Source organism: Telopea speciosissima, unplaced genomic scaffold (genome assembly GCF_018873765.1).
Source record: "Telopea speciosissima isolate NSW1024214 ecotype Mountain lineage unplaced genomic scaffold, Tspe_v1 Tspe_v1.0012, whole genome shotgun sequence".
In the NCBI taxonomy this organism is placed as follows: Eukaryota; Viridiplantae; Streptophyta; class Magnoliopsida; order Proteales; family Proteaceae; genus Telopea; species Telopea speciosissima.
In genome coordinates, this window is record NW_025317348.1 from 762,127 (window position 1) to 783,889 (window position 21,763).

The 21,763-nt window shown below is 46.2% G+C and overlaps 4 protein-coding genes, 1 long non-coding RNA gene and 1 other non-coding gene across 6 annotated transcripts in view; 3 read left to right on the forward strand and 3 right to left on the reverse strand.

The window, feature by feature from the left end:
* Positions 1 to 5,719, forward strand: part of LOC122647048 (NADH-ubiquinone oxidoreductase chain 5) — a 12,912-nt gene extending 7,193 nt beyond the window's left edge. The window contains exon 3 of the mRNA XM_043840566.1: positions 5,708 to 5,719. Within this exon, the coding sequence (XP_043696501.1) occupies positions 5,708 to 5,711 (4 nt within the window). The 3' untranslated portion in view covers positions 5,712 to 5,719. The remainder of the gene's footprint in view (positions 1 to 5,707) is intronic.
* Positions 1 to 6,000, reverse strand: part of LOC122647118 — a 14,588-nt gene extending 8,588 nt beyond the window's left edge. Inside the window, exon 1 of the long non-coding RNA XR_006330802.1 lies at positions 5,681 to 6,000. This is a non-coding gene — a long non-coding RNA (uncharacterized LOC122647118). The remainder of the gene's footprint in view (positions 1 to 5,680) is intronic.
* Positions 5,455 to 5,526, reverse strand: TRNAG-GCC. The gene has a single exon. It is a non-coding gene; the product is annotated as a tRNA-Gly (tRNA).
* A 3,924-nt stretch (positions 6,001 to 9,924) lies between the features above and the next one.
* On the reverse strand, positions 9,925 to 15,492 carry LOC122647053 (ribosomal protein S4, mitochondrial-like). The gene is given in 2 exon segments (XM_043840570.1): positions 9,925 to 12,878; positions 12,881 to 15,492. Coding segments are annotated over 2 exon segments (1,080 nt in total). The 5' UTR covers positions 12,912 to 15,492; the 3' UTR covers positions 9,925 to 11,829.
* Positions 15,493 to 19,841: 4,349 nt separating this feature from the next.
* LOC122647128 (ribosomal protein S19, mitochondrial) lies at positions 19,842 to 20,195 on the forward strand. The gene has a single exon (XM_043840616.1). It carries the CDS (start codon positions 19,842 to 19,844, stop codon positions 20,193 to 20,195), a length of 354 nt encoding a protein of 117 aa, XP_043696551.1.
* Positions 20,196 to 20,198: 3 nt separating this feature from the next.
* Positions 20,199 to 21,736, forward strand: LOC122647085 (NADH-ubiquinone oxidoreductase chain 3). The gene has a single exon (XM_043840601.1). The coding sequence runs from the start codon at positions 21,359 to 21,361 to the stop codon at positions 21,713 to 21,715; it is 357 nt and encodes a 118-aa protein (XP_043696536.1). The 5' UTR covers positions 20,199 to 21,358; the 3' UTR covers positions 21,716 to 21,736.
* Positions 21,737 to 21,763: the final 27 nt, after the last annotated feature.

The following is a 21,763-nucleotide window of genomic DNA, read 5'->3' on the forward strand; positions in this document are numbered from 1 at the left end:
TGTTCTTTCAAAGGGTGAAGGAAAAAAAATAAATATTAAATGTCTAAAAATAAATAAAGCAGCAATCTTTTTTTCACCAAATTTTTGGTTTCACATCCCTATCCCGCAATAACGAATTGGGTTCGTATGGGCATTTTGGACGCAGCTATTGAAATAGCTTCTCTGGCTACAATTTTATATACTCCACCCATTTCATAAAGTATTCGACCCGGTTTAATGACAGATACCCAATATTCAGGAGATCCTTTCCCCGAACCCATACGTGTTTCCGTAGGTCTTACTGTAACGGGTTTGTCTGGAAATATACGTACCCATATTTTTCCACCACGACGCGCATATCGTGTCATTGCTCGTCGCCCTGCTTCTATTTGTCTAGATGTGATCCAAGCGGGTTCAAGTGCTTGAAGAGCGTATCTACCGAAACAAATACGATTGCCTCGATAAGATATTCCCTTCATTCTTCCTCTATGTTGTTTACGGAATCTTGTTCTTTTTGGGTTGGTTATTGTTGATGGTAATTTGTCAATTCCATCTCTACTGCAGAACCGGACATGAGAGTTTCTTCTCATCCAGCTCCTCGCGAATGAAACGATTCAAAACGATTCAATAATATTACAGATATACATGTATTTAATTATTTAATGAATAATAGACTGAATCGTGGGATTTTTTGAGGTTTAATCTGTCATGTAGGAATTTGTAGATCTTGTTTGTATATACAACTAGACGATTTCTTTTATTTTTTTTATAGAATGTTTTATAACGAATCTTTATTTTTCCCTTTATCGAATCGCCGAAATTTTTTCAATCCAATAAGAAGGCTTTCGCGGGCGAATATTTACTCTTTCAATATCTGTTTCATTCGTAGGGCCAGCCCACGACCTCTCAGAATAAATGAATTGGTTCCTGGTTCGTTCCGCCATCCCACCCAATGAATCATTAGGATTCGTTTTCAATAGAATCTTTTGCAGTCACAGGTTTCGTCGTTCCCATCGCTTCTCGATTAATGGCTAGGCCTGAACTTTGCAATGGAGCTCCTAATGAAATTTGTTCCTGAGTCAATCTCCTCTAGCCTATCGGCTAGAGCCATCTTTCTTTTTTTTTTTCCTATTTTCCAGATTCATCTAATTATGGTTATGGACGAATCGGTATTGAATTGATGCTTTATTACACTGCTTTTTATGAGATGATTCATAGACAAAAATTTCTTTTTTGAATCATATATCATTGATATTCTCCTTCTCTCTTTCTTTCACCCTTCCATTTATCCACATCCCTCTATTTTCGCTTCACAACCTATAATCAGATTTATTTTCCTTTATGCAAAAAAGATTTCAGTTGCTACAACGATATGATCGATACATCATATAATGACTGCTTCCTTGGATCCAGATAATACGAAGCAATGAGCTGGTTATAAGTTCTATAGTTATTAGTTCATACTATGGGCAGGTCCTTTTTTTTTGAATCCTAGCCCTACCCTAAAAAAAATCAACGAGTCACACACTAAGCATAGCAATTATACCAAATGGTCAATCGAATTTTTATTCAACCCTATAGAATTAAGAATTAGAATTGCTCATTTTTGTTTTGATTGAACGGAAAAAAATGAAAGAGTTTGTCATTTTTTGTTCCATCAGAACTGGATAGCTGGAAAGAACGGAAAGACAAGGCGCTAAACGCCCTCGTCTACAAATATCCAAATTTGGATGCCTAATACCCCATAGATAGTTCGAACTGTATAGGAACAATGATCAATTTTAGCTCGAATGGTCTGTAGGGGAACCCTGCCTTCTCTGATCCATTCGACACATGCAATTTGTTTTCCGTCGATACGCCCTGCAATTTGTACCTGAATTCCTTTTGTATCTGCTTGTTCGGTTAATTCAATAGCCTTTTTCATTGCCTTTCGAAACGAAACTCTATTCTTTAATTGTAGAGCTATATTCCAAATTCTGCAAGAATCTTAGGTTGTCCATAAGGTTTTGCAACTCTTGTGATAGCAATGTTGAGTCTCCGGTTCACAGAATGAAAGCCTTTTTTTACATTGATCTTTAATTCTTCGATTCCTGGAGCTCGACCCTCTATTAACAAATTGAGGAATCCAATCCTATATAGATTATGACCTGGATCAGATCGATTCTTTTTTGAATCCCTATACGTGCAATTCCTTCGAAACCTGAGGATCCAACGGATGTACATTAAAAATCCTTTTTTTTCATCTTCCTGGAGACCGCCGGAAGAATTTTTTGGTTGTGCGAACGGATGTCCATCAAAATATGCATATTTTACTTAATATTTATTAAAATTTATATTTCTAAATAGTAAAAAAAAATTTTTTTTTATAATATTTAACTCTTTTTTTTTTGTAGGCTTGATCTTGATCTGTCAAATCAAAGTCAATCAAAAGGATATTTTTCTTTTTTGTTTTTATCCCTAGGCTTTCTCCTCGAAACAGGAGAGGGATTTGGGCAGTGGGAAGTAAGGGACGTCGAGTCTGACAAACAGGGTGACAAAATGACTCGGACGTAGCAAGGTAAGATATAGGCAGTGGCTGGCGAGGATTATCGAAAAAGGGAAAAGGGAAAGGTCTATCCAGAGGTCCCTAACCAACTAATCCCGTTGATAGCTAGCTTTCTGACCCGTGCCTTTGGCATAAAAGCAGGCATAATACCTTTTTAGATGCATGGCATTGAGAGGATCTGCTCATTCTTCTCCTTCTGAGTTAGCTATTCTATATGCATTCTCAGGGTGAACCGTGGTGACGACATATGGTCCTTCCCAGTTTGGCCCAAACTTTCCGGGTGCAGCAGAGGGAAAAATCTTCTTCAGAACCAGATCTCCTACTTCAAAGCGGCGCTCCCTTCTTATGGTAAATCCTGCGCTGATATATCTGGGCATGGTGGGCCGCTCGGAGCCGCTTCTCATCTAGCAATTCGAGCTGGGCTAGACGCTCTCTATGCCGTTCCTCCTCGGGAAGCTGCCCCTCAAGGGAAATCCTAAGAGATGGGATCTCGATTTCAATGGGGAGGACAGCCGCCATTCCATAAACTAATGAAAAGGGCGTTGCATTGGTAGGAATAGACGTTCGATAGGCCCAGAGCGCGAACGGGAGCTTCTCATGCCAGTCACGCCCAGCAAGAAAATGCGCTCCCGCGTCAAAGCATGCTAACGCGTCTTAGTAATAGGTTTGTGAGCTGATCTACGAGCACCCTTGCTTCTTTGGTCTACGATCAGCTAGCGCGCGCCTTTACTCCGCCCAGCCCAAGTGCTTGGTTGCATGGGGCGCTAACGCGCAGTAGTTTTCTTTGCGGGGATGGGATCGGATCCTACTCGAAGCACTCCACCACGAATAAGAGTCTTTGGGTTGGATAGGCAGTAGAGACTATAAAATAGCCTATCTTTAGGGCGGGCTTTCAAGACACAGATGAACTACTCCATCTGGAAAGGGCTTTCCCTCGGGGGGAAAGAGACTGAACTACTATTAGGTAAGGCCAGAAGGAGACTTGAGTCCAAAATCCATCGAAAAAATCCCTTCCCGGCCGACGGGACTCTACGTCTGGGTCTTATCCCATCTCAAACTCGGATTAGGAAGAGTGACCTTGAACTACAGACCAATCAACATAAACAATACAAGAAAAGAAATTTATTCTCCTGCCGGGAAAAGAAAATAAGGCAAAAAAGGGGGAGATAGGGAAGAGGAGATTAAGGAAAGTCACTCCACTCCATAGATAGTTATAACAGATTCTTGTTTCATTTTCAATTCCTTTCGGGTCGGAAACGCGGGCTGCTGGTGGGGCTGTGCCCATTCTCCCTCTTCTTCCGCTTTACAACCGGAATAAGGAACCTTAGAATTCACCCTACCTGTCGATGAAAAAATGGGATTTGAGAGGACCAGACCACCAGCTAGCGGATCAGAAAGATTTGTATGGAATGTCCTACTCCTGCCTGAGCTTTCCGATCAACCAATCCCCTATTTCAGGGACATCTGTGTTAAGTAGGTCCAGGGATCACTGATTAGTCGAATGAGCCCCTCCCTCTGGCCTATCATTCATTGGTCGACCCGGCTGGCGGCTCCTGCATCTCCTGCGTCTCCATGGGGGCCCCTTCCGCCAAGTTTGCTGCTAGGAGTCCCTCTAGTCGAATCAATAATCAATAGAAGTCCCAATAGAAGTTGACTGACCTGGCTCTTCTTTCGACGATCTACTGCTCCCTCTTAGTTGCAGATGCCCATGCTTTGATTCGAAACCCCTAGCCAGTGATTAATCCCCAGGAAGATCGGAGTATTGAATTCCTCCTCCCTTCGGTCCAGATATTTTGGAACCCCTCCCAGCAACGAACACCTTCCTACTGCAAGGTGAGGCTCTGCCCTTCCCCTAGAATCCACTCCGGGTCGGAGGAGCAGCTAGTCCAACTTCTTGAGCAGCCGAGATATTGAACAACGAACATTTGATTGAATTCCTTGCCTCACCCTGAGATGAGAGGGAAGGTCGATGTTTGACTCGAATCCTGGACCTGATCTTTAATCCTACACCGGTGTTTGATGCGATGGGAGAAGTTTTTCATGTCGGCTGGCCGCTCGTCCATGCCCAATCCCAATGGACAAACCTTAGATCCGCCCCTAGCTCTATAATCCACCCGTCTTCCCCAGTCCCTGAAAGCCCTCCTGGGCCTAGCCCTCTTTCTCCACTCGAGTCTTAAGTTCAGCGGCTTTCATCGTTGACGAACACCTGCGCTAATAAGACAAAGAAGCGGGGAGTCTATGCCTTGAATGAATCAGTAACAACGGATTAGTGGAATGAGGGATCAAGAGACGGATAGAAGGGGGGGAATGGCCTATCAATCATTGGTGGACCTTCCCTTGAACCGGTCACGGAGCTCTCAACTGAGTTGTTTAGGTTCTGGAATTCCATCTCTAGTTGGGGGTTTCGGTTCTAAGGTTCAAAAATGTGGTGCGGGTTCATCTCTCTCGACCAGTTCAGGTTCAAGGGAAGGGTGATCGAGGGGACCAAGACTTTAGATCTCTTCTCTATGGCGGGAGGTTTCTTTCGTATCAAGAGTGTGTTGGGGAGGCCAGGGAAGACGGATTGGATCGAGAGGCGATGCCTATGCCTCTTCTTTATCGATAGGATTCCCATCATTTGCAGTCTCCGGCGAAGGAGACAAGGGCGAGGCACCGAACCCTTTCAGGGCCTCAACCTCCATCCGTCATTAGTAATCTCAATCCGCTTTTCCTATTCACTAGTACACTGCGCGCTACAACTAGCAGCCTGCGGAAAAAGGCTAGCGCGCTAGCTAGCTACAACTAGTTATAGCAATAGCACTTTGAAGCCTGCTGAAAAACTACAGCGCGCAACGGTGCTCTACGATCCGCTTTACTCCGCCCAAGTGCTTGCTGCTTGCTGCTCGTGGGCTTGACAGCGCCACTCGTTACCACTAAACGACGAAGCCAGGAGCGGAAGGAGGGACTTGAACCCTCAACCTCAGCCTTGGCAAGGCTATGCTCTACCATTAAGCTATTTCCGCCAGCTCCGGTAGTGGCGAAGCACTACTGAGCAATTCACGTATCACTTGATACGGACGACTTCTGTTTTTCCGCCGGACCACACTGAAGACCTCCGATCGAGCTACGAGCACGAGTAGGTAGGCGGCTAGGGGGGGCTGGGAAGGAAGGGGGGACCCTTCTTTTTGCTTCGCGCCAGATGAGATGATGATTAGTGGGTCAGGGGAGGTGTGTGTGTGCTCTTTATCACTATCACTAAAGGGGGCGGGCTGGCTGGGCTGCCTTTTCAATCAATCTCCGGCCGCTCAGTGCCGCTATTGGTACGAGTTGTAAGGAGTCTTGGTCTCGAGTCGAGCTGGGGCGGCATCTGTCTTTTAAGTTAAGTCATTTCCTAAAACGGCTCCTCTTATTCTACGATAATCCAATTTCATTACCACGAGTCTGCTCGGAACCGGTCGATTCCTGAGCCATTCGTTCTCCCCTCTCGGTTGGCGTTTGCCAGCCACTAGAGCAAGTAAGAGAACCTACAGTGAATGAACTTAAAGAACCGAAGATTTTGACCGGATTGTACACCTTTGTGTCTGGCTATGTATATGGATGTGCATAAAGAAGGGACATCTCTCTCTCGACGGGGAAGAAGCTGCAGCGGCACCTCACGAACTTCTTACTGGGGCAGCACCTATAGGCGCGAGTGTTTGGATGCACGTGTTTTGTTCATATTCCTGCGCAGTTAAGAGATAAATTGTCCCCCAGGGCAACCACTTGTGTCTTTCTTGGAAATGCTCAGTCCGGGTATTTATGCTATGACGTGAAATCCAAGAGACTCGATGTATCCTTGAATGTTCTCTTTAATGAGATCGCCTCATATTTTCCTTAACCTAATTAATCGGCCCCGGGGGAGAATGGTGATGGAGATGTATTGCGGCCTTCTCCTGTTCATCAACTCGAACCTCATTCTTCTGCAGTTGATGTTACGGATCAGCCTCACTCTTCAGGCCAGCAGCTTTGCCCAGCATCTTCTGCCGATTGTCCTGTTCAGCTGACCTCAGAGGATTCCAGTCACCCGGCACAGCATGTTTATTCTCGGCGGCGATTACAGTCTGTTTCCCAGGGTCAGACTACTCAAGAAGATCAGCAGTCTAGCCCAGTTGCTTCCCTTCCAGTCGCTTCCTCAGATTCTGGATCCCTCTCTCAGGCGCTCGTATAGAGCCCTCTAAAGTTTCTTATCCCGTTGAAGGATTTGTGTCTTATCTTATGAATCGTTTTCCCCAAAACATCGAGCTTACCTCATGTCAGTTCAATCTTCTCATGAACCTGAATCATTTGCTGAAGCCTCCAATCATTCTTGCTGGAGAGATGCTATGCAGGAAGAAAGAAATGCCCAGGAAAAAAAGAATAAGACTTAGTCTCATTGCCTGCAGGGAAACAAGCCATTGGCTGCAAGTGGATTTACAAGATCAAGCATAAAGCAGATGGCTCGGTAGAGAGATACAAAGCGTCATTAGTAGCTAAACAAAAATATTGAGTCGAAACTTCGGAAAGATTTGCCCCAGGTTGCTAAAATGACCACCATTCGTGTCATTCTTGCCTTGGCTGCAATCAAAAAGTGGTCCTTATTTCAACTTGACGTGAAGAATGCCTTTCTCCACGGAGATCTGCAAGATTTTCTATTCAGCCTCCTCCAACTCCAGGCTTCTCTTCTCCTAGGAATCCTAACTTGGTATGCAAGCTCAAGAAAGCTCTCTTTGGGCTAAAGCAGCAAACGTAGGCAGCAAGCTACGGCAACAAGCGAGAAAGCCCCTACTAGGTTAGGGGCTTTCTCGCTTGTTGCCTCCGTTTGCTGGGTCTTTCTTAATCAAGATCTTTTCCGTAATTTCATAACCTCCGGTCTTTCATTTCAATTTCATAACCTCTGGTAAGAAGAAAAGAAGGAGGATCAATAAGAAAGGCAAAGGGAGTCTTCGGAGCTGCTCAAAGAGAGGACCAACTTCTCTTCCGGTTAGAAAGGAAGCCAACAAGAAAGAAGGAGGAAGCCAAGCGTCCGGCAAGAAAGGAAGATGTCCCTCAGCTTTCGGGTTCCCAACAAGAGGGGAGAATTTACCAGAAGAAGGCGGTTTCGGATAAAAAGCAGATTTTTTCTTTGACCAGTTTAGAAAGCTCTTAAGAAAGGCAGGTAGGATACCGCACTATCCCTGAGTCTTTTCGAAACATCAACCAGCAACCAAGCAACGGCTGAGCTAGCTGATCGTAGACCACTCTCTCCCGGTGGTCGAGCTGCTCGTAGACCACCTGATTTACAACCAGCCTGTGGTCGAGCTGATCGTAGAGCACCGTTGCGCTAACGCGCATCCGTTTTCTTGCTGCGCGTTAGCGCAACGGTGCTCGTAGATCAGCTTACTCGAGTAGGGGCTCATCCCTTGCTTGCTTGTTCTGGCGCGCGCCTGACTCTCCATTGGGCTCATCCCTTGCTTGGTTAGGTAAGAAGCGCTAACGCGCATCCGTTTTCTTTGCGGGGCGCTCCTGCGCCCAACCTAGGTTAGGGTTCCAAACCTCCGTTTGCACCGTTTGCAGGCTTGAAAGCGGCAACCGCCCTATAGAGTTTTGGTTTTCTACGCTGCTCGGGATGAAGATTCTGAGCCTGATGAGCGTGATCGATAGCCCGATGCTCGTGGTAGAGATGAAGAGCCTACCTACCTATTGGTTCAGTAGTTTATTCATTAGTCGAATCAGTTGTTGATTATGCAATCGGTTAAACAGTTCACCCAGCATCAGTAGCAAATCCAGTAGCATAGGCAGTTGATCCATCCATTGAAGCAAATCCTACAGACTGCTAAGCTTATTACTATGATCCTGTTGATTCAGTCGAAGAACCAGATCCATCAGTACCGGTAGTCACTTAAGTCAATCCAGTAGCACAAGTAGCAAAGGTAGCAAGGGTAGCAGGTCCATCAGTCGATGATCCGGATCCAGTCGATGAAGCAGTGGATTCGGTTGATGATCCGCTTGATCAAGTCATAGGTTTTGCAGTTTGTCAAGCTCTCGACCATATTTTTTTACTAAGCGGAATTCTGTTGAATAAGCGGATGTTGCATCACTAACAGCATAAGTAGATAGAGGTCCAGGTGAAGCAGTCAATTATGCAGATCAGCAGTAGTAGATTAAGAAGTCGATGTTGCAGTAAGTTGGCCCAGTCTCTCACCCAGCAGTATATTTTATGCCCAGCAGCATACTTCAAGCCAACTGAAAGGTTGAACCAGCACCAGTGAAGGCATAGGTAGGGGCTTCAAAGGCGTAGGTATAGGCACGACAGGTAAACAAAGCAAACAAAAGCAGTTCTGGGCTGGGTCGAGAGCCCATTTCAGATTCTCCGGTTCCAGATCGAGCGATCCAATTGATGTTTCACCGGGGAGGAAGCAGCACCAAAGCACAAAGTGCCCAGAGCGGGAACGGGAGTAGAGCCTTCAGTTGGAGAACCCATTCCCGAGCTACCAGTTGGAGATCCGGGGTTGGTCTCTAGATCCTGTGCTAGTAGATTGGGGCGAACCCACACCAGTGGTCTAGGTACCAGCGAAAGCAAGGGCATTGGAAGCGGGAAAAGAGACAGCATACCTAAAGAGATGGCCGACAGGAGGCAAAGGTGAATTTCAAAATTGTTTTAGTTTGCAGCCCGGCGGTACGCGAGCGCAACAACTGAGGGGGTTTCAGTGCCCGTGATATCCCTGCCATTTTTTGGCCCAACATCCCTTCCTGTCCCAGCACCAGAGATAGTAGTAGTAGTCACAGGGGGCAGAGGCAGATACAGACATGAATAAAAAGAAATAACCGCGCAGAGAGTCACGGGAGCACAACCCGTGACAGGAACAAGGGCGGGAGAAAGAGCAAGGGTGTACGGAGCCACTAGAGCGTAGATGGGGCAGGCGACAGAGCTAGCTAGTAGCAGAGGTGAAGGCCTCCGAGTAAGCAGTTTCTTCTATCGAATCATGACCAGCATCAGAGCACCAACCAGAAGTAGCAGCAATTCTAGAGCTGGGTGTAGTTCCAGTTGTTCCGGTTCGAGCAAATACATTGAATTTCGAAAGGCATTACTATCTCGCCCAGATAAAGATCCTATTCTCGTGCCAGGTGCCAGAGTTTACCTAGTACTTTCAGTTCCATATCTGGTTGACCGAGTCAGCAAGATACGGCCAAAAAGCCGCTAGCCCCTAAACGAGTAAGGCAAGCACCCTTAGACGTAAAGTAAAGGGGCAGCCAAAAAGCCGTATCGCGCTAGGAAAGGTAAGGCCTTTACTTACTCGTTTAGGGGGGGCGTTAGCCCTTATTAGAGTAAAGGCGAGTCGCTCATGGAGTTGCTTGTTTACAACTACTCGGCTTGGGGGCAAGCACTTGGGCGGAGTAAAGCGGATCGTAGAGCACCGTTGCGCTAACGCGCGCGCTGTAGTTTTTCAGCTTGCTCGAAAGCCCCAACTCTAAACCAAATAAGGAAAAAACAACCTTATTTGGTTTAGATACAGGCAACTATATCCATCTCTTTCTGTCTATACGCATATCGATCTTTTTATTCGAAGCAAGCATATGTCGATCTGGCTTTCTATACGAAGAAGCCCCCGTCTATTTATTGACGATTCCACTCTGATATCGATCCGTTTCAACTAGTTTCTTCCACTTCATTCTTCATCTCCAACCCTTAGTCATTCTATAGGGCGATCTCCGGTTAACCCTATTGAATAGCCTTACTGAATAATAGAATCAAACCCTGGACCACCAGTATGCAGCTCGCACTGCTCCAGAATCGAGCTGAAATAAGGATCCATCTTGTACTGACCTTTTATAGCCTCGAACCCAACAGCTTCGACAAACATAGCTCCTAAAAGAGAAAGCCTTCTGCTTAGTGCATCAGCAACTTGGTTTTTTTTGTTTCCCGGACTTGTGCCTAAGTATGAAGTTATACTCTTGCTAAAATGAAAGCCATTTTGCATGTCTGCTATTCAACTTCTTTTGGGCATTGAGAAATTTGAAGGCTTCATGGTCAGAGTATAAAACAAACTCCTTTGAAATCAAATAGTGTCTCCACTGTCGCAAGGCCTGGACAATAGCATAAAATTCGACATCATAGGTCGAATATCTCTTTCGAACCTCATTCAATTTCTCGCTGTAAAAGGCAATTGGTCTACCTTCTTGGCTAAGCACCGCTCCAATGCCTACGTGAGAAGCATCACAATCAACTTCGAATACCTTTGAGAAATCGGGTAAGGCCAATACAGGGGCACTTTTCTCTTAAGGGCATCCTCTGCTTAACTAGTCGAAAACTACTTTCTGCTTCCCCCTACTTCAAGAAGCTCGAACCGATTTTGCTTCAGACAATCGGTGATTGGAGCTAGTTGGCTGCTAAAGTTCTTGATGAAGCGCCTGTAGAAAGTAGCTAGTCTATGGAAGCTTCGAACTTCCGTAAGAGACTTTGGTGTAGGCCACTCCACTATGGCCCGTACCTTTTCCTTGTCTACCTCAACTCCATCTGAGGTGATCACAAACCCCAAGAAAATCAAACTTCGCTGCCCAGCAAGCAAGAAGAAGATGCGCGTACTAAGCAACCAAGCAACGGCTGAGCTAGCTGATCGTAGACCACCGCCTTACTAATAATTGGGCGAAAGGACTTGCTTGTTTGTAAGGCGTTTTCTTCGCAGGAGTGCGCATCCGCGCACTTCCGTTTTCTACGAAATCACATTAGTAGGAATAGTTGCTGAAACATCTCCAGCGTCTCCACTGCCCACAGAACAATCGACTAGAAGACAGAGCAGCGGAGGGACTTCAAGTATTCATGTTCAAGAGCAAGAGTAAGTCAGGTTTAGGCGAGTAAGGAGAGGTCTTTCAAGCGCTTGTTTGGTACTAGAAGCAAGCTCGAACTACCAGAGAAATTGGGTGGGCCCCTGAAAAAAAAACCGAAATCAAAAAGAAAGAAGAGAAATTGGGCCATGTTTCCCGAGAGAGGCCGCCTTCTCTCAGGCCAGCAGTCTTCTACTTCTAGTCGACTGCTCTATGACGGGCTTCCCTGTTCCTGGGCTCTGCTCGCTCGTCTACGCTCCGACCCAGCAAGTAATAATTGAATTTCATTTCCTTACCTTTACTCGAGTAGGGGTCGTCAAAAAGGCAATCAATCAGAATCAAGGAAGAAAAAAAAATGGAAATAGTGAATCAAGATCTAGATGGATCCCTATCTTTATCTCTATCCACGGAGATACCTATCTATATGGAGAGAGATCTATCTATGAATCGATCGTCACTATCCTCTATCCGGATAGATATGTCCCTATGAGCGACTACGCCGATCTTTATATGTTTTGGCCACGTCCGTTTCCGCTCCGAAGAGGAAGGTTTGGATCTTTCAATCTTATGTCGTGAGGGATGTGACCTATGTTAGGTCCATAAGATACCACAGCTTTTGGTGTTCTATGATTCACCTCCGAATAATGAGTAGGTAGTTCGATCCTTTTGATTCTTCTCTTCCTAGTAAACTGATGGGGGGATCCGGAGCAATAGGTCGAATTACTATATAAAGAAGAGTTGTTAACTATAGGACTTCTTGTTCGAGTAGGAAGATTTCGGTTTTTCTCGTTCCTTCTCTTCGATAAGAATAGGGATTTGAAATGATACAAATTCCTCTTCATTCTGTTGTGCTCAGCGAAGGAACTGCCTAAGCATACTTTTTCGGATCCAAACTTCTTTGTTCTTTCTAAGTCTTCTTCTTGCATAGAAGAACGCAACTGTTGCAAAAACCGGGATTTTAGTAGTAGGCGGCACCCCCTCTTAGTTTTGAGTAGGCGGAACCATTCTGTTTTGGTTCTTCTCCACATTCTTACCGGGTGATCCAGGAATTTGCCTATGATTTTTTCAACTGATATGTCGATATAGAAAGATCTCCTTATTTCTTCACCGCGGGTTCTCGCGTCATTTTCTTGAAAAGATATTAGATCACCGTGGGACACTTTCAAATGAGTAATGCTTACCATTCCATTATTCACACAAACCCTTCGATGACTTATCGGCTGCCTTGCTTGAGGAATAGTTTCACGAAAATGGAGACGAACCGGAATAACGTCCGATCTTGTTTCTGGATTGAGTGGAAAAGGGATATATGAAGTTCGTTCTGTTCCTCTGTGCATCTCTGTGATGGGTAAATCCCCATGAAAAAGGGGCAACTTTCGTGTAGTTTGTGATTGGATGTAACTGTTAAGATTTTCTCTCGGATAAATCTTTCTCTTAATAGATCTCTTCTTGCTCCTCAATCTTCGGAGAATGCGGCGTTGTATTATTGTAAGTTCTCTGTTCCGAACATTTCCTGGAAGTAGACGACAAGTTTTAAATCTTAATGCAGGCAAGGCATATCTCGTTTTTTCAGTCTTTTTCGCCACATCGCGTATAACGGGAATCGAACCCCTCTGCTGCTGGCGGGCGGATGGAGAATTTCCTACTTCGATCCAGCAAACTCCGGAGCCTCAGTGGACAAGGTAGGGCGCCGCAACGCGTCAGGTTGCTTTGCCCCTAACCTAACAAGCAAGGGCCCCACTATAGCTAAAGGCCCCTATTTGAGTAAGGCGCGCGCAACCTATAAGCGCGCTCCCGCGTCAAAGCATGCTAACGCACAACGGTGCTCTACGATCAGCTCGACCACCGGGAGAGAGTGCTCGTAGATCAGCTTACTCGAGTAGGGGCTCATCCGTTGATTCTTGGATGCGCGTGCTAACGCGCCCAGCGGATGCGCTAACGCGCAACGGTGCTCTACGATCAGCTTACTCATAATTGGGCTCATCCCTTGCTTGCTTGTTCTGGCGCGCTAGCCGTTGTATATAGTCGGGCCCTTGCTTGTTTAGGTTGAAGCGCGTTAGCGCAGTAGTTTGATTGCGTATCGCGCTAGGCGCTCACGTTTTTTGGCTTCGCTGGGTGTAATGAATAGAGATCTCCCGCCAGCAGTCTTCTCTTCCTATCACTTCACTTCGTTCGAGAGATCTGATCTCTTCGGACCTCACCGGGCCGGGCGAAGGGGAAGGAAGGGGTGGGTGGTCCGGGAACAGCAACGGGAGAGGGCTCGTAGCCCCCCCTCTCCCTCTTCCCCACGCCTATTTGTTCCCCGGGCCCCGGAGAGATGCGGAACTCTTTTTTTTTTTTTTTAATAAAAAAGATGAATAGATAGGGCCGTGATACATTCCGGAATATTGTAAAGGTAAATAGACTCTTTTCGTCCCGCCCGCCTGAGGACCTATGTGAATGTTTTGGAATGGGGATGTTCGCCTTTTGTAACAAGTAGACCCACGATACGGACTAATAGATGTTCCTACTGTTACCCGTAAGTAAGATCTATTCATAGTTGGTCAGTCCCCCACGGCACGGCTTCTCGCTTTTCATGAATGTGTCTCCCCCTCTGCTTATGTGAGTTTGACCCGCCTTTGACTCTGCTTGCTTCTGACTCCCTATGAGCCGTTTTACGACCTTACTTTTTCGGAGGGTCGGCGGGACATGGGAGCCTCAGCTCATGCATCGGTTTACCGAAATCACCCCCGCTATCCCACTTCCTTCTATTCAAAAGGCGAGCAGCCCTTAAACAAAAAGGCCAAATTCGGGCTCTTCTTATATATTTATATAGCCCTAAAGTAGGTAGCCCCGAAAGCCTCACTCATAAGTTGCCGGGGTTGACAATGGAAAAGGCAGATGGGCCGCGGAGTCATGGGAACGAGGAAAAGTCGTTATTTGTTGGAACAGAGATGCGAACGGAGGCCCGCCTCCACTCCCCTTTCTCCTCCAACCCACAACCTTCTAGAGAGGCCTATACCTAGCCTAAAGCTGGGGGCCTCAAAACAGATCAAGCAGGAGTTTCAGTCAGAATCACTCTACTGTGCCGCCGATCTATTGATTCCATTCATTGCCAAAAACAAGGTGGCTTGCTTTCTTTCAAGCCACACTGGAAGGGAGGGATAAAAACCTCTCTTAAGGCGGCGGCTAGGGTTGGTTGGGTCTTTGACTTTGACCGCCGCAGCGGTAGCCAAAGAATCCTACGCAATCCTAGAGCTTTCTATTTTTTTTTTAATTTATTTTATATAAATAGAATCGCGTGGAAAGGAGCGAAGCCTCTTTCTATCTTTCTATGTAGATCGCGTATACAGGGGATGCTGTACATGATCCTTTGATCAAGATTCCGTTACCGATTCGATTTTTGCTTTTTTTTCTTCTGGCCGTGCCGTTTGTTTGATTGATTCTTTGGGCGGTAAGTCAAGAGCCGATCTCCAAGGCAACTGATTCTGGAAATAAGGAACAAGGAGTCAAGAGGAGAGGTGTAGCCGATGAGCAACAGGATGAGTAAGCTAACATAACTGCAGGGGATGATGAACACAACTATCTGATGATGCATCTCAGCTGCTTCATTCTATTGAAGCTTGGGTAATTGATGATCAGATGGATCGGGTAGACGACCCAGCAGAAACATTGATTCTACCTGAGTATTACCCCGGTTCATTCTCCATATCGGCCTGGACTCCTAAAGCAAATAAGCCCCCCGATCGAAGATGAAAGCCAAGGCGGACAGCAAAGGCCATTCTCGATATCAGCAAGATGAACGCCTCTCAGGCCACTGCATTCTCTTGTGCGCACCTCACCTCAGACTCCAGATCCCACGTCCCTGATCTTGGGTTTAGCCCATTTTAAAGCGTCCCGCTTCCCCCTCCAAAAAGAAAAGAATCGGTCATTCTGGATAAGTTCCCCAACGCCCCCAGAGGTATCCCCAAACCAATGTTTAGGGATTCCCCAAACATTGGTAACGTAACCAGGCAGTGACGGAACATGAATGAGACGCTCAACTCACAGGGACTAGATAGGGAACTCGTCACCTTAGGTGCGTCTAGCGGCTCCACAAGCCTAAACTCGTGTGGATGTCTCCCCAACGTTGGATGAGGCTCTCCTCTCCACGTGTGATCCACGAGACCATCCCATCTCATCCTATCAGCACGCATTCCATCAATTCCAAGATTCAAGACAAGAAGTAGAATCAAGAATCAAGATCTTGATCTTGAATCATATTACTCGCGAGTCTTTCTTGTTTGTACCGATTCTTTAAGGATCTTGGGATAAAGATTAACACCTGACTCATTGTACTCATGACCCGGCTTATAATTTGATAAAGAGCACTATTCTTCTTACGAGTAGAGAGTTGACAAAGTGGCCCGGACAAGTGGGCACGAGTACTAAGAAGTCCAATAGGACTAAGGCCTCAATATTGAACCATTGGGTAGAGAAGGACTCTAGCCAAATCAAGGACCAAGATCCCCAAAAAAAAGTCGACCAAGAAATCACGACTGATCTCAAAATTGGTCCAAAGTCAAGAGAAAAGATTCATGACCATCGAATAGCAAAGATAGGGGCATGGTTCATTATGAGTTGATCCCATATACAAAGGGAAATAGAATGGCGCCAAACCAAAGGGTTATTGGAAGACAGCTTCTTTCATTGAGGAAGTCACCACACGGAAGTGGAAGCAGAGCCTAAGTGTTTGCGAAGCTAAAGAAGGCCTCAAAAGCAATCCCCATGAAAGGACAAGAGGTGAACTTGAAGTGTGAAAATGAATGGATGCAGTTACCGTCAGGAATTTTATAAGAAAGAGGTATGAACCAGTAAATGCTTGTAATGGATAAAGCAAAGACAGAACCATCTAAGAGGAGGGCATTCTATCTCGTAGTAGGGGTGGAAAGCCATGATGATTTCGAACAAGGACTGCAAAGCAACAAAACTAAAGCAGCATCACCAGAGAACCCAGAATAGGTCACTGGGCAAAAGAGAGCACAGATCTGCATCCTGGTAAGTTTGACGCCATTCCAAAAGGCGCGCGGAGAAAAACGCCAATCGAAATGGCGTCATATGGAGGAGCTTTCAGAAAACGCCCTGGATCACAGGGACAGCTCGGGAAGGCAGAAGCCAGCGAAGAAAACTACAGGTTGCTTTGCCACCAACCTAGCGAAGCCAGCGAAGAAAAGCTGATCTACGACCACCCTATATAAAAGGGCGTTAGCGCTTTACTTAAACAAGCAACGGGTGAGCCCCAGCAAGCAAGAAGAAGATGCGCGTACTAAGCAACCAAGCAACGGCTGAGCTAGCTGCTCGTAGACCACTCTCTCCCGATGGTCGAGCTGATCTACGACCACCCTCCTCTTTCCGTCCGCTCTTCCCGAAGTGAGCGAATTGCATGTAGAGATCCGTAGGGGCTTATAGTTTAATTGGTTGAAACGTACCGCTCATAACGGTGATATTGTAGGTTCGAGCCCTACTAAGCCTACCACCCCTAAAGTACAGTCGAAGTCCCCGCCACCCTGCAGATCTCAATGACGCGACGGCACCTGGAACCACACTGCTGCCGCTGCCCTTCGGGCACGCCTCCTACGCTTACCACTCACCTACGCTCTTGCAGCATGCCCCCTTCGGGCAATACGGCTTTCGTAATACGCGAAGCAGCTGAGCGATAGCTCTTCGATCGCTATATTCTTGCGATAGCGAAGGTCAGATCAATCTGAGCGAAGTTACGGCTTTAGGCGAAGAGCGAGAGCGATTCTATAACTTATTGTTTTTGTTTTGTTCCCGAACAACGATCATTCATTACGGCCGGCCCGACCAAACACTGAAAGCCCGGTCCGGGCAAGCTATATTATGGAACTGATCTGACCGAACTGGGAAAAATGGAACAAGATCTCGATCTCAATAAGGAATTGGAATCAGGAAGGGCCGGCAAGAATCAATGCGATAACGAGGGGCGATAGCGAAGGCGTGGTTCATCCTCTAAGATAGAGTAGATGCGAAGGTTCGGATCGAAGATCTTCGCGAGACGGCCCATGAATCTCGAGAATCGAGCGTGGGGCGCGTTAGCCCTACCGCATTCCGGCCCCGGGGCCTGAAATTGGTCCTTTCTTTCTCTCGTCTTCTCTGTCTATTGAACAATATTCATTGCCTCACCTAAACGGCTATGTCAATAGTCATCGCCTTGCCCTTGTCTAATAAGCCGTCTGAAAGACGCATTGCCTCTTTCAGAGCCAATTCTTCAATGGCCTTTTCCTTTCCTTCTCTACTTCCCTCGAAACTCCCCGTAACTGCACTCGCCACTTCAATCGCTACAAGCCACCGGAGCAGATATAGCAATCGGAGCTGGAGCTTGGGTCGTTCTCTTTCGTTCCGGCTATCTCAACTCAGCCATTCCTGTTCGTTCGGCTGGCAGATCAGCTGATCTACGACCACCCTCTTCATGGTGAAATGGCGGAAGCGAGGCTGGTCTACGACCAGATAGGAGGTGCGGCAGGGGATTCGTCGAGATAAAGATCACATCGTGGTTTTGGCCTGGCCCATTTCTCCTATTGCTGGGATTGCTGCCTCCGCATCGGATCACTCGGCTACCAAAAACCTATTTTGGGCCCTCAGTTTTCTGGCATCGAATCGAGCCTCAATTATGTCTGGTAGGAGAGGTAGGGAGGGTTCGGGTGCGGATGAGCGGGAAGAGGCGGGGATCGAATCATCGGCTTAACAGGCAGTTGAAAGGGAAGTAATGAGGTAGGGATTTGAATACCAAGGATCGGATGCATGGCCTGCCAACTTGATAGCTGCTTCAAATCCATCTATCTATGAACGAAAGAGGTAGCAATCTCCTCCTTGTGGTTAGTTTTTATAATAAAGCAACAAGCTCATCCCCTCTTGATCCTGTGAATTCATTAGGTGGGTCATCCCAACATTCGTTCCAATCCGATCAAGTATCGTTCCCCCCTTACGCAATAGGGGCCGCTTTTACGTCCGCTTTTCTCGTTGATTATTTAGTTGATCCCTTCGACCGAGAGACTGACGCCAGCCAGATAAGAATGTCTTTTATGGATTTCGAGTCGGGAATAGAGCAGTGGCGGGATCGTTGCTTGGTCCAAGCAAGAAAAGCTGATCTACGACCACCCTATATAAAAAAAAGGGCTTTAGCGCTTCAACCCTAACCAAGTAACTCCATGAGCCCCTATTTGAGTAAGGCGCGCGCCAGAACCAAGCAACGGCTAGCGCGCCAGAACAAGCTGAAAAACTACAGCGCGCGCGTTAGCGCAACGGTGCTCTACGATCCGCTTTACTCCGCCCAAGTGCTTGCTGGATTCGCGCCCTAGCTGATCTACGACCACCGTTGCGCGTTAGTGATCGTAGACCAACCTTTTCTTGCTGCTGATCGTAGACCACTCTCTCCCGGTGGTCGAGTGACGGGATGGATGTGGAGCCCCTGTTGAGTTTTGGTTTTCTTGCTGGGCGCGCTAGCCGTTGCTTGTTTGATTCTTGCCTCCGTTTGCTGGTTCGGACAGCTATTCCTAGTAAAGGAAGAAAGAGCTCTTCTCTAGCTGGATTGGCAAAGCAAGGATAGCTACTAGTAAGACAGCTCCTAAGTTTATAAGACTAAAGCTACTAGTCGGAGCACAAATGTAGAAGGTCTTAGTACGGCTATTAGTACAGTTGATTAAGGAGGTCACTGATGTAAGGAAGCTATAGTGGCTAGTCTATACGGCTAGGCTAGTAGGAAAGGGAAGCAGAAAGAGAGAAGTAAAGAAGGTCTGTCTAACCGGATAGTCGAACAAGACAGTAAGTAAGGCAGAACTAGTAAGACAGAAAAGAAGAGGAATAAATAAGGTCACTATTCATAGAGTCAAGTAAGAAAGGAAAAGAAAGAAAGGTCTTTAGTTACAGTAGTCTGCCAGCCAGTAGTACCTGTAGTCAGAAAGCCGAAAGCCGCCCTTTTAGTAACTTGGGAAGGGTATTGCCAACTATTAGCCAAGTAAGAGAGGAAAGAACAGATCTTTCTTACCGGCTGGCTAACCAGACAACTAGTCAATAGAAGAGGTATTCTCCCCTTTGCTAGCTTTACGAAATCTTTTCCTCTTTAACATGGAGCAGTACTACTATGAATAGAGGTAGATAACTACGAATAAATATAAATTTCTTAAAATATTATTAAATTTTTAATAGTAGGGTTTTTAAAAATTGCGTATATATAGTGCTCCGCTAGTCTGGGTTTCACATAAGCATTCCTGAGCTGTACGGACCTTAAGAATAAAGGCTTCAAACCAAGGGAAGGACTGTTTTCACATGCCACAGTTAGGAGTTTGAAGTACGATACTGACTGTTCACTTTCTAAAAATTTACTCCGTATAGTCTGTACCGGAGTGGTTAATCGTCAAAAGAACAACAATTGGTTGTTGCATTTCAATTCATGTGATGTAAAAGAGGGCTTTCTCGTCTCGCAGGCAAGGGTGAGCTTTCTCACTATACAATGACCACTACGAACGAAGGACCAACGACGATGAAGGAGGAGAAGGAGGAGGAGGAGGAGCTAATTCGGACGGAATCGAAGCGAAGAAATTCTGAGTTCATGCCACGACGATCTATATGGAAGGGCAGTTTTGTTGATGCATTCCTGTTGAGAATGCAGAAGAAAAGAGATCTTCTTTTGAACAGGAAAATTTGGTCACGTAGATCTTCTATTTCGCCGGAATTCGTTGATTGCTCCGTACGAATTTACAATGGAAAAACTCCTGTTCGTTGTAAGATCACTGAAGGAAAGGTTGGTCATAAATTTGGAGAGTTTGCTTCTACACGGAAACGAAGACCTTCGAGAACAAATATTGGACCGGGAAGAAAAAAGGGGAAAAAGTAAAGTCTAAGCGCATATGGCACGAAAAGGAAATCCGATTTCACATTTCATATTCACTCTTTTTTATTCTATAATAAAGTTTATAGTGAAATAAAAATATCTGATTCAGATAGAATCAGACAAGCCGCCTCTAGCATTTCCATTTCGCGATTCAGATTCTGAGCGCGAATCTGTACATTCCTCAGAATCTGAAGAGGGAGGCCCGCACGACGGGCCTCGAATTGAGACTCGCCCCCCCTGGGGGAGGCTCGGGGGAACCTGTCCCCCGATCTCTTGCGGAAAACGAGGCGGCTCATCCCGCTCAACCGCTTACCGCTCGAGAGCGGGAGAGTGCTTCTTGCTCTAATTCTCAGGCGGCGGGCCCGTCTGCTGCGGTATTACACCAACTACCACTTCTGGTTCCGGACCCGGACCCAGTCTCGCAAACCGGATTTGGCTCTACAAAGAGCATGCGTCAAAAGATGCAAACGAAATTCTTCAAGGAGAAAACCATTTCTCTATAAAAAGAATTTAAAAAATTTAAGAACTCATCCAATCTGACGCAAGGCTCTCCGAGCCTTTTAATTCCAATCAAAAATTAGCGAATTTCTATTTTTCGTTAGTTAAGAGAGACAGAGATGAATACTCTATCTCATCTCTAACTCATTTCTTATCTGACCTTGAAAAAATAAAATAAAAAAGATAGCAAGTTCTATGCACAAGTTTTCTCAGTTCTTTCTAATTCACAAGAATAGAAGCCTTTCTTTTCTTGAGTTGCAGAAATATGCAACAGGATAAAGGAAACCGATTGAGAAACTTGCATGGGGCTGGCTATTCACTCACTTTTTTCTGCTAATGTGCAGCGGCGAGGAGCCAACTGGTTGTTGGACCAACCTATGGTGTGTTCCGGCGAAGCGCCGGGTTGTTGGTAAGGAGCGTGAGCGGGCGGGGGGCTCACACAAGTAAGTGAAGGACCCCCGTAGGGCCTTTCTGAAGTGTGGCCCACACACGGCCAGGGGGGAAAGAAAAGGGAGGGGGGATACAGGTCTTCCAGATCCTTGGGCGAGTGGTCTCAGTTTTTTCTGAGATCGACTTTTTTTTCTTCCAAAACCTTTCTTTTTTCGGTATGCCGCTCCGCGAGCAAGGAGCGCCGCGAGCAGAGCGAGAGAACGAAGTGGGCTGTGGTGATGTCAGAATTTGCACCTATTTGTATCTATTTAGTGATCAGTCCGCTAGTTTCTTTGATCCCACTCGGTGTTCCTTTTCCATTTGCTTCCAATAGTTCTACCTATCCAGAAAAATTGTCGGCCCACGAATGTGGTTCCGATCCTTCCGGTGATGCCAGAAGTCGTTTCGATATACGATTTTATCTGGTTTCTATTTTATTTATTATCCCTGATCCGGAAGTAACCTTTTCCTTTCCTTGGGCAGTACCTCCCAACAAGATTGATCCGTTTGGATCTTGGTCCATGATGGCCTTTTTATTGATTTTGACGATTGGATCTCTCTATGAATGGAAAAGGGGTGCTTCGGATCGGGAGTAACCACTAGTGATAGGGCAAAAATAGGGGGGAAGGACAAAGGAAAAAGCG